The sequence below is a fragment of the Hemiscyllium ocellatum genome, chromosome 25, assembly GCF_020745735.1.
Source record: "Hemiscyllium ocellatum isolate sHemOce1 chromosome 25, sHemOce1.pat.X.cur, whole genome shotgun sequence".
Lineage (NCBI taxonomy): Eukaryota > Metazoa > Chordata > Chondrichthyes > Orectolobiformes > Hemiscylliidae > Hemiscyllium > Hemiscyllium ocellatum.
Genome location: NC_083425.1, coordinates 35,091,993 through 35,104,628, shown reverse-complemented (window position 1 = coordinate 35,104,628; position 12,636 = coordinate 35,091,993). Strand labels below are relative to the sequence as shown.

General features: G+C 41.8%; 1 protein-coding gene across 1 annotated transcript in view; it reads right to left on the bottom strand.

Moving 5' to 3' along the window:
• The window catches only part of LOC132827818 (phosphoinositide 3-kinase regulatory subunit 6-like), a 100,598-nt gene that overhangs the window by 26,743 nt on the left and 61,219 nt on the right, over positions 1-12,636 (bottom strand). Inside the window, exons 10-11 of the mRNA XM_060844553.1 lie at positions 9,843-9,999; positions 6,842-6,928 (exon numbers count right to left, since the gene is read on the bottom strand). Of these exons, the coding sequence (XP_060700536.1) occupies positions 6,842-6,928; positions 9,843-9,999 (244 nt within the window). The remainder of the gene's footprint in view (positions 1-6,841; positions 6,929-9,842; positions 10,000-12,636) is intronic.

The following is a 12,636-nucleotide window of genomic DNA, read 5'->3' as shown; positions in this document are numbered from 1 at the left end:
TGGGGGGGACAAAAACAACATGAGCCAGAGGCAAAACATGGTGGGCAAAATGCATGATATGCAACATACATGACCAACATCTACATTAATACGTATGTTAAATGGCAAAATGGATCACAGACAAGATAGAAATATTATGAGGACAGATTCTTGTAAGTTCTCACAGAAATTAATTTCTTGTTTCCTGGGAACAAGTCAAAACTGGGCCAACTATAATTGGTTTATGAACAAATTCCCCACAGCTTAATCAAATCCATCTTACGAAGTTAAGCTCAATATTTGAATATCTATTGACAAAAAGGATGTCATGTTTTGTTTTGGCGAGTTGTGAGATATTGTTTATAGGTTATCTTTATTAACTCATTCACCATCTCGCTATATTTATTCATTCATATCCCTTTACTAACCCGTTATTTACTATAACATGGTTTCATTCATTCATAAAATCACGGTTTCATACTATATTTTACTAACATAAGATAGACCAAATTTAAAACAACTCTTTTTAATCAAAACATCCCTTTCAAACCCATTACTGCATTTTCACACCTTATTGGCCCTCGCTACAAGCAGTGTTTTCCTCTGAATAGGTGCAGCATACAGAACAATGCCAGCCCAATGAAGTCGCCACAAAACATAATGTTAACCAGCCCTTACCAACCACCTCTTGGGCCTGAATAGATTTCCAATTAGTAAGAACCTATTAAATACTTTTAAATAGGACCATTATCCCTTTAAGAAACTAACTGACAAAATGGCACTTCCGTGAAATTACATGAATGAATGAAACTCATACCAGCTAACAGTAAACAAATCTCACAACCCAGCCGCAGTAGTCAGTTTAGTATACTTTATTCTTTTATTAAGAACAGGTACAATTTTTAAACTTATGTAGAGCATATTGACCTTGTATTTTTACTAAAATTTACTAACTTAAAAGACAAAAGGACTAACACCTCTTAATTATGCAAGCAGACTGGACAGACACTTTTAATCCCATCAGGAGTAGCAGCCAGCATTTGATTTATTTTAACCTATCGCCTGTTTCCCAAGACAGAAGCCCTTCAAACCTTTGTGTACGAGAGATCAAACTGTGTAACACCATAGTAATGGAATTTTACTATATCTAAGAACTGTGTATAAAGGGGCTCTTGTAAAAGGCAATTTCTGCCACTCACTGATTTCGGTCATCAAGTTATGGGAGCGTGTACAAATAATGACTGAAATCAGTGAATGGAGAAAATAGCCTCTCTTATTAAGCAGTTATAGCACAAGTTCGAGGCGGCAATAGAATCCCACAATACCGTTCTTACTGGAGCCCCTTTGTACACAGTTCTTACATATATTAAAATCCATTACTACTGAGTTACATTGTTTTATCTCCAATACCCAAAGGTTTGAAGGGGTTCTTTTCACAAAGTGTTCCATAAAGGGTGAAACACTAGTGCTGCTATTGTATATGGACTGAAAGATGCTGAATGCTAACGTGCTGATGGAGTAACTTCAATGAACATAATGTTCATGCCATAAACATGCAAGGCCAAATTAAACAATACTAGTCCCATAAAAATTATGTTCAGAAGTCTGTAGATTACTTCCAGGTAATACAGATCCCTTTGCTCCTGATGAAGACAGACTGGAGTGTGGAGTCTCACATCCTCAAATTCACTCAGTTGGATGGCTCTAGGGCCATATTTGGTACATGAACAAGAGAAAAGTCTTCTATGAACCTACCAAAGCAGAGTACAGTGACCCAAGTTTGAGTCATGTAAACTTGGCAGAGATCCAAAGCTGGCAACAATGACAGAAACTTGCCATGATGTCAGGTCATTAATTTTCAGGTCACTTCCATCAAGCCTATATCCCAAGACAGATTAGCTACACTGTGCTTTTCCAACTCTACCTACAAATGACAGTTAGCACAGATTAGGTACAACTTTAAGCCAAAGGAACAGGATATCAAGGCATCAAAACCTATAATGCCAAAGATCAAGACATTTACTGGTGTCCAATTTGAGAAATATAACCTTTTCTACAGGTCTTGCTGCCTTATTCTCAATTACTTCTGGGGGTCAGGTTTAGATAGTGGATTTGGATTGACTCAGGCTTGGAGGGCCAAAGGGCCTGTTCATGGGCTGTAAATTTTCTTTGTTCTCTTTGTTCTGCTATATTACTCAGATTTAAAGCAAAATTTAAAATGCCAAACTAGCAATTGAGAAAATTCAGTTCATTATCTTTTGTATGCATTCAGAAATAATTCCTTAATTAGAATATCAAATCCAAGACTCCAGGATGAGGAGGCAAATTGAACATTGACAAGCTACTTTGGATTCTCCTTAATTCTATTTGTCAAAGCTACCTCATGTGAGAAATCAATCTTTCACCAACAGCAAAAATATATATAGTGGTTTCTCTTCCCAATTCTTGTAAAATTGCAGGCACACAACAAGAGCTAGTCCACTTACACAGGACTTGCTGCAGAGGTCACCTTCATTGAAAGTGTGGCCAAACTTGCAGCGAGTAGCTAATGGGTGTACAATGGCCCACAACAAAGGCCTGCACATCAATTACAAGAGTTGTGTGTTGACTTCCCAGAAGCCAACTGCTGAGACAGTCTAGTCAAGAGAAGGGCTGCAGAATATGAGAATGCCAAAGAATGAACAGGTCACAACCACTCCTGGGTTACTTGATGCACACTGGCATTAACCACTTGCTGATGTCATATACTAGTTATACATTAAAGGAATGTAATCTCTTCTGGTTTACAATTACATCTGGCTATTCTTATTGCACCCATCTGACAACTAAGGTGTTATGTATAATTGTGTGAACCTGTAGAAACCCCACAAAATAATCAAAGCCAATTGTTCTCTGGGTTTGACAGGCCTCTCAGTCTTAAAGTTGGAGGCTCTTACAATCAAGCATTGTGAAATTTTAGAAATGTCAGCAGCTGAGCCCTGAAGGTACGTGGCTATCCAAAAAATGTAGATATTCAGATCTTTCATCACTATTGTCGCCACAGACAACAGGGGGCTTACCTGCTCCTCTTGGAGAGTTTATTTTTCCACAAGAGACTGAAGTGGACTGCAAGAGCTGAAACTTTGGAAATAAATCATTTTTTGGGGGGGCAGGAGGCAGGGCTTGCTGTACCCTCTGTGCTGGAGGTGTTGAGATACAATCCCCTGCCAAACCCTTCTATTCCATCCAGGTATTTGTGACTGCTGAAGGCAGTGGCTGTAACTGCTGCTGATGTTGCTGCTTCTCCTGGTGTGGCTGCAGAGCTGGAGGAGGCTACATCTCCTCCTCAGAATTCCAAGCAAGTTCAGGGAATACAGAGCCCATGGCACAGGTAGGTCTCACACGGTGGGACTGCCCTCAGAGGAATCTAAAGCATTGCAATAAGTTACCCAGAATTTCAGTTCCCAATGAAATGAGTGATTTCAGGTAGAAAGTCCTGGGAGTGTTTGATGGGAGGACAGTGTAAAGGTAGCTTTACTCTATATCTAGCCCCTGCTGTCCCTGTCCTGGGATAGAGGGAGCTTTACTCTGTATCTAGCCCCATGCTGTCCCTGTCCTGGGATAGAGGGGATGGTGTAGAGGGAGCTTTACTCTGTATCTAGCCCCGTGCTGTCCTTGTCCTGGGAGTGTTTGATGGGGGAGGGGGACAGTGTAGAGGGAACTTTACTCTGTATCTAGCCCCGTGCTGTCTCTGCCTTGGGATGGAGGGGACAATGTAGAGGTAGCTTTACATTTCTGTTTAAAAGAGTAGACACAGACCCTTCAGCCCTTCCTGTGTTTGGTGACCAAAAAACACTAAACTGCACTGATCCCATTGACCCGCACGTGGTCCATAGACTATGGTGCCCTGGCATTCCAACTGCCCATCAAGAACCTTCTTAAACATTGCCTCTATCCCCCCTGTCAGGCAGCACTTTCCATATTTCTGCATCCAAAACCTCTTTCCCAGATCTCCTCACTTTAAACTTGTGCCCTCTGCCTAACCTGCTGTGCTTTAACCAGCAACACATTTTCAACTGTGATCTCCAGCATCTGCAGACCTCACTTTTTACCCTCTGGTCTTAGACCTGTCGCCCAATGGAGTTAGAGTGGGGGTGGGGGTAAGGGTAAGGGGGATGTGAAATAATTCTCCCCATCTCCTCCTAACCATGCCTCTCCTCAGCCTCCGCTGCTCCTGTTTGCCTTCCGAGCCAAGACTTTCCATCTCAGGCAAACGGCCCCTGACTAATCTCCTCTGCTCCCCCACCCCACCTCCTCTCCAGGTTTTCCGATAGTGAGGAGACAGGAACGGCGCACAGTGTTCTCTCTGTGGCCTAAAACCGTCCTTTGCGAAGTTGGAAGTGTGGTGGGGGGAGGGTACTTGCTTGCTCCTACGTCCCCAGTTAATGAAGGCAAGTGTTCCTTCTACCCCAGTCTGTGCTGACAACCTTCAGGGGTCTAGATTAGAGTGGTGCTGGAAAAGCACAGCGGGTCAGGCAGCATCCGAGGAGCAGGAAAATCAAAGTTTTGGGCAAAAGCCGTCCTTGGATGCTGCCTGACCTGCTGTGCTTTTCCACCTCCCCTCTAATCGAGACTCTGGCTTCCAGCATCTGCAATCCTCACTTTAGCCTAGTTGATTTTAACCTTACTGCGAATCCTCTTGCAAGGATGCCTATCTTGAAGAAGTTCTCTTCCTCTCTCCACAAGAATCTCAGTGAGTCTTTCTCTCACTGCAACCCCCAGCTCATCTCCTCTACCATTCCTGATGAAGGGCTTTTGCCCAAAACGTTGATTTTCCTACTCCTCGGATGCTGCCTGACATGCTGTGCTTTTCCAGCACCACTCTAATCTAGACTTTGGTTTCCAGCATCTGCAGTCCTTGTTTTTATCTGATTTTCAGGAGTCTGTGGACCTGTACACCCAGCTCCCCTTTGTCCCTCCACACTCTCCCCTCGGGGACCTAGCATTTGTTCTGTATGTCCCTCTCTCAATATACCTCCTGAAATGCATCAACCTCACAATCCTCAGAATGACAGTATGAGAAGCTGTTTGTTTGCAGTTTATATAACTGATTTGGATGAGAATATAGGAGTTATGCTTAGAAAGTTTGTGGATTCCACCAAAATCCGTTACCACAGAAAGCTGTGGAGGCCAGGCCACTGAGCGTATTTAAGACGGAGATAGATAGGTTCTTGAGTATCAAGGGGATGAAGGGTGATGGGGAGAAATGGGAGAATGGGGTTGAGAAACTGATCAGCTATGACAGAATAGCAGAGCCAAAATGGTGGGATGAGTAGTCTAATTTCTGCTCCTATGCCTTATGGTCTTAAGGAAGGAACTGCCCCTGTAAATGCAAGTTTTAAATCTGTGGCTGAGCACAGGCATGCTGTTTCACCTTTATCCTTCTGACTTTGGGCCAGTCTTCCTTGACAATTACTTCCTCCTCCATATTCACCTTGGAGGTCTAACCTGGCAGCCTGCAGACACAACACTGGGCACCGTAGCCAAACAGGGATTCCATGCTTAAGAAGGATATTAATTTGCCTCTACGACGACCTTAATTGGCGTGACATCGGTAATGTGTCTTGAAAATGAACAACACTCACCGATTAATTTGAATTTATGGAATTTTTAGGGGCAGCATTGTTTTAATTTGGGGAATTGGAGGAGGATGATACGTGAAGCAGATTGATTTTCCGACATTGCTGATGTGCTAACATCAGCCGAAGCTTATGGCTGCGTTTAAGCACAATGCTACCATTAGGCGGACAAAGTTAAACATCACACAACACCAGATTATAGTCCAACAGGTTTAATTGGGAGCACACTAGCTTTCGGAGCACCACTCCTTCATCAGGTGATCAATCCCCTGATGAAGGAGCACCGCTCCAAAAGCAAGTCTGCTTCCAAATAAACCTGTTGGACTAAAACCTGGTGTTGTGTGATGTTTAACTTTGTACACCCCAGTCCAACACCGGCATCTCCAAATCATGACCATTAGGTGGAGCACAGTGTACACTTGCACAGAATAATCTGAACACAAAGGATTTATTCTATTGTAATGTAAGATTAAAGCCCACCCAGCAATCCCATAGCAGTAAGTATCATATGATATGATCCTTAGGATTAGTTAACAACTTCACTCTCATACCTTGACAGTACCAGGATGATAGAAGGATGAATGAAACTTGAATCTTTCCAGCCTGTAACATCTCTGCTCCTATTTGGAGTATTCGTTTAGTTAGGGTAAAGACAGAAATCGAAAAGCCTCAACCTTCCAATGGGACAAGTCACAAGTCAGTTGTTTGTGACTATGAAGCTTAAATCTACACTTCAGCCTGATTTATTTAGCATTCATAGCCCCATATTTCCTTTTTGATGATTGTTAACATAGAATTTCAGCTCTTTCTTCATTAAAAGCATTTGCACATGTGCGGGAGCAGTCTGGCAACTGAGAGACTGATAACATCTGGGCTCCCCCACATCAGCAAATGGCTCCTGGTAGCCATCTTTCATAGAACTGTGTACTGGGAATGCACACTCTGTCTACTAATAGTGACTTTTGAACTCTCTGTAATAGATTATTATTTAGGAATACACAATATACCTACTAATCTGATAAATTTTCTTCTGAGACAAATCCAAATACATGCCCTACACTTGTAAAACAAAAAGTTACAGATATTCCTCTTTCCTTTCCAACAAGGAAAATTTTAATGACTGTACAGTAAACATTTGAAAATGAAAATAGCCGATATCAATTCGGAATTTTGCAAGAAATCACTCCTTTAAAGACGTACACACAGGTTAGAAACTTTATGGTATTAGAACAAAATATACTCACAGAGTAGATCATCCTCTTTCCAGATGAAAAAGCCGATATCCGGATTTGGCAGTAGAATATTCTGCAGCCTGTCTTTTGGAGGAAGCACTAAAATACATCAATGAAACACCACTTCAATTTCCTGTGTTCTAAAGAAACAACTAAAGTCATTTGATGAAAGCAGGCTATGTAATAATAGAAACTTCATTTATGTTGCATCTCAGAAATAATTATAGATATAAGCATATGAATACTTAACATAGTTAAATGATTAACCCTCTGTAGGCACAGTAAAATATCTATAATGCTTCTACTGCAACCAGTTGTGAACGATAGTGGACAATTAAACAAAAAGTGAATAGAAAAAAGAATAGAAAAAGAATTTTAAAAAACTGTTTCCATTGGTTTGGGATTTTAGAAGTAGGAGCTGAGAATTACAACCAGACTGTTGATGAGCAAATGTTGGGAAGCACCTCTACACACAATGGGTGATAGATGTTTGCAACTCTCCCACAAATGACAGTCGATGCAGGATCAATTGTTACAGTTAAACCTGAAGTTGATGAAGTTTTATTCAGCGAAGGGATTTAGGGATATGGGCCAAGGCAGGTCTATGGAGTTAGGCCACAGATCACTCACGATCTCACTGAATGGTGAAACAAGCTCGAGGGGCTGACTGGCCTACACCTGTTCCTGTGTTCTTATGTAAGTGCAAAAGGAACATCCGCATCTTGAATGATCAGGGAGCTCAGCATTGATTGAAGCATTGGTGCTATCTTCAGCCATAAAGTTTCATGTGGATGCCCCATCTCAGGTCGCATTTGACTGACTACAGAGTCGAGGCACCATAATAAAACTGAAGTGAATGGGTGTCAGGGTAAACTATTCACTGACTGGAGTCAATCCTGGCACAAAGAAATATGGCTGTGGTTGTTGGAGGCCAATCACATCAGACCCAGGACATCACTACAGAATTCCTCAGAACAGTGTCCTACTCAAATACTTCAGCAACAGCTCAGGAGGTCAGAAGTGGAGGTGTTTCCTGATGACTGCACATTGTTTGGCACCATTTGCAACTCTTCTGATAACGAAGCAGTCCACGTTTGCATGCAGCAAGACATGCAACAATAAAGCTTGGGCTGATAAATGGCAAGTAACATTCATGCCAGGATGATATTTCTGAAACCTCATACCTAACAGCAGCAGGTGGACTACAGAGGTTTTAGAAGGGAGCTCACAACCAGCTTCTCCAAAGGAAAGTAGGAATGGGTAGTAAATGCTGGAGGGGAAGTCTTGTGGCACAGTGATAGTTTCTCTGCTTCTCAACCCAGGCTAGGACTTCATCGCCACAAAGGTATCTTCATGATTTGGCCAAACACTTTGGGTATCAATTTGCAAATCCTTCCCAACAGACATCAAAGGCAGGCAGTTAGAGTGAGAGAGATTCCTGGTCAGCGATGTGATAGAATGAAATTGGAGCCTTTACAGACAATATCCATAGCACCAGCAATATAACCTGCCTGAGGAGGGCGGGCTCAGTTGATTGGATGGCTGTGCTGGATCAGATTGGTGCCTGCTGCAAAAGGTTTGATTCTTGTTCCGATTGGGATGGGTTCGGGACTGACTCCTTACCCTACCCATGTGCGCAGGAAGTCATAGTTATGGGTCAGACCTGCTGTTCAGCAGTGATCTCAAGAAGAAGAGGAGAAAATGTTGGCCTTGCCATCAATACCATAATATGTGAATGAATAATATGGAAGAACAGTAACTGTTTGAACAATGAGCACTACATGAAAAGGATTGGAAAGTCTCATGTTAGAATTTAGATATACAGCAAATTCTGGAAGATAAATACTTTCCTTTCATTTCGCTCTTCTGCAGTTAAGTAATACATTGTCAGCATGATGGTTTGCATTGCTGCCTGACAGCACCAGGAACCCGAGATCAATTCCACTGTGGGGCAACTGTGCAAACTCCACATGGACAATTTCCCCACATCTGCATTGGCTTCCTCCCACAGCTCAGAGATGTGCTGTTTAGGTGGATTGGCCATGCTAAGTTGCCCATATAGTGTCCAGGGATTTGCAAACTAAATGGATTAGCCACGGGAAATGCAGGTTTACAGGGATAGGGTGGGGCATGGGGTGGGGGGGGGGGGGGGGGGGGAGGGTGGGTTTGGGATGCTCCAGGGATCAATGTCGACTCAATGGGTAGAATGGCCTGCTGCCACACTGTAGGGATTCCATGGTCCTAGAAATTCATGGGGTCACTCCATAGTGTCATTGATGGGATCTATCTGCAATGGCTACTACTATCTTCATTATCCTTAATAAGTCAGGCAATTAGGCCATCTTTCTTGGCCCTCTGATGTTTGTCACTGCATTTGGAATTATGCTCTGGGAGCCAAGTGGGTCCCATTTCCTGTGAGACCTGGGAAGTTTTTCCAAGTGAGATTGGATGCACTTTCAATAACTCCAGAACTTGGAAAATCCAGCTTTTGAGTCACTTTTCAGTTTATTCCTCTGTGACATCAAGGCCGTGAAGCATTATGCATAAGCTGCATCCTGTGCAGTCATTCCAGAATTCCTGACTGATAACTGGAAGTTGACAGTCTGTGTTGGTTAAGTCTGTAGCCATTCCAGCAAATTCTGATAATTTCTAAACTGGTGCATTTTAGGCATCATTATTAATAGATTGCAGACTGGGTAGATGACCCGAAATCAAAGCTTCTACTCATACTACTCAATCCAGCTTGGTGCATGAGAGGGACATGGATTCAACACCCTCTCACTCATTAAATGATCAACTTCCTTTAATATTTCCCTGAAAAATCTTGACAGAGATTGTATACATATTCAAAAGAAATGTGCCATCATACCAATCCACAATTTACTGCAGTTGGTAAATTCAATGTGCCTCAAATTAAGTAATCAGTGAATTACATGTGTTTTTTTTGCAACCACCTTATTTTTCAATGAAGTCCATCAGATGGTCACTGGATTAACTATTAGTTCTTGCCTACCTTGGTTTGCAGAGCTCATTATTGTTTGGTAAAGTTGCTGCAACGTGCTAATATGTTTCTTCTGGGTTCCAGTCACCTCCTCTGATGAGAAACAAGACTGCTCTGTGATAGCAACCACTTCCTGGAAATAACACTCAATCACATTGAAAGGTTTACTCTGTAAAAGAAAAATGATATTGGTTGTGGTCCTTATGTGCATATTAATATTTAACTTAAAACTGTTGACTAGCTTTACTACTGCAGCAAAAGATGGCATTTCATTAATCAAAAGAAAGCCATTAGGATAGCAGTCCACAAAATGATAGCCTAGAGATCCTGCAAATCTGAAATAGAAACAGAAAATGCTAGAAATCCTCAACAGGTCTGCATTCTGACAAAGGTCAATGAACTGAACTGTTAACGCTGCTTATCTCTTCAGAAATGATGTCTGATCTGCTCAGGCTAACAGTCTAGCAGTAGTGGAAAGTTTTAATGAATGGAGTGGACCTTGTGGTGGCCACCTGCATACCTTCCTCCTGTTTGCCTAGTCAGTTACTTGACATATATAATGGGGGAAAATAATTCAAAATATTCACACATCGAGAGGTGTGAATAGAGTCATGGATTAAATGTGTGACCTTCTCAAAAGATGGTGTTGTTAAAATACAGTTAATCTGTGAGGTGGCATTTCAACAATGATGCAGAATCTGCGTCTAAAAATTAAAACAAGCATTTACAGTAAATTAGCTGTGTTAAAATTGTCTTCAACTGAAGGATTCAGTTGGAATGCTGTTGATACTTTATATGTTGCAAAGTCCGAAAATATTCTTATTTTTTGCCTCCATGCATAGCAGTGAAGAAAAGGGAAAAGCATGAACTGGTTGCAATACGATTGTTTAAAAGATCAAAAACAAATAAAAGATCACTCTCTTGTTTCTTTATTTTCTTCGGAGAGCTAGAAAATATAATAAGTACACCAAGGATTACTATTAAAAGGGGCTTGTAATATTTTTGTCCCCACAATGTCGTCTGGATACGTCATCTATCCTTGCTAACTGGCTTTTAACAATAAATTTGTTTCAAATTTTAGGTGAATGGATTCCTGAGGATATCAACACTGGACCAAGACTCGGGTAGCAACCACCAGTTGTCAAACAGAATCCAAAGGTAAATACAAAATACTATGAATGCTGAAAATCTGAAGCAGGGAAAAATAAATCTCTAGAAATACTCTGAAGGTCAGGCATCATCTGCTGAGAGAGAGAGAGAGAGAGAGAGAGAGAGAAATGCAGCCAATGTGTCTGGTTGATGATAGTTTGTCAGAATTGGAAAAATTAGAGATCTGAGAGGTTTCGATTAAGTTGACAAGAAGGGAAAGATCTGGGGAGAGGGGAAGAACAGTGCGATGAAATGCGAAGACATTAAATGGCAAAAGAAATTATGCTGTACGGCAAAAAGTGATGAGAATGTTGAAGCTAAAAAGCAAAAAATGGTCTCACTAGTCAAGGTGCTAATGTGAGAACTTTCATCACATAAAGCTGCTGTCCAAAGCAATGGTTATGATCTGAAATTGTTGAACATTTTGTTGAGTATAAATATTTCTAATTGGCCTTGTCAAGAGATGAGGTACCAATCTCTTGGGCGGCACGGTGGCACAGTGGTTAGCACTGCTGCCTCACAGCACCAGGGACCTGGGTTCAATTCCCACCTCAGGCGACTGACTGTGTGGAGTTTGCACGTTCTCCCCGTGTCTGCGTGGGTTTCCTCCGGGTGCTCCGGTTTCCTCCCACAGTCCAAAGATGTGTGGGTCAGGTGAATTGGCCATGCTAAATTGCCCGTAGTGTTAGGTAAGGGGTATATGTAGGGGTATGGGTGGGTTGCGCTTCGGCGGGTCAGTGTGGACTTGTTGGGCCGAAGGGCCTGTTTCCACACTGTAAGTAATCTAATCTAATCTAATCCTCGATTTTCATTGGAACAGTGATGGAGGATGAGGACAAAGAGGGCAGAAAGTTAAAATGACAGGCAACTGGAAGCTCAGGGTCACACCTCAAAGTGATCACTGAACCTGCATTCGATCTGCACAATAAATAGGAGTTGGTGTTGTGAGCAGACAATACTTTATTCCAAATTACTGCTTCATCTGGAAGATGTTTTCTCTTGATCGGGCTCAAGCATAAGAGTAGCTTTGGAAAGTTGAGAAATGAAGGACGATTTACTTTCATGTTGCTGCAGTTGAGGGCAAGATTAGAAGATGGTCAATAAGCATTGAACTTGCTGGTGTGGAAGATAAAGTAAAGCACTAAATATTATGGCTCTGGGAAGAAGGAGATACATTAACAGCAGGTATTTGTTGGATACGGCTGAGTCTGTTATAGAGAAGGGGGTGTTCTTGGTTCAGGGAAAAGGTGAACCCATCAGAAACAGAAATTGAAAGGTGCATTGTAAGAACAGATGACATAGTGAGGGGAAACCGAGAGAACAAAGTCCTTATAAGGAAAGATTGAAAGGAATTGCTGTCGTGGGTGGCAGTGACGTCTCATTGTTGAAGAACCAGTCTCTCATTTTTTTTTCCATTTCAACCCTGTTACAGATGTTCAATTAAAACTGAGACAGGTTTTCCATTGTGTTTTAGGTTGAGATCACCTTGTGAGTGATGATGTCAATTGGCCTGATTTGACTTAAAACCGTTAGTGATCGAGAAATCATTCTGAAATAAAGACAGACAAAATGCTGGAGATTCTCAGCAGCTCTGGCAGCATCAGGAGAGATAAAAAGAAATTTAACATTTTGAGTCCAACTTTATGCATCTTTCAAA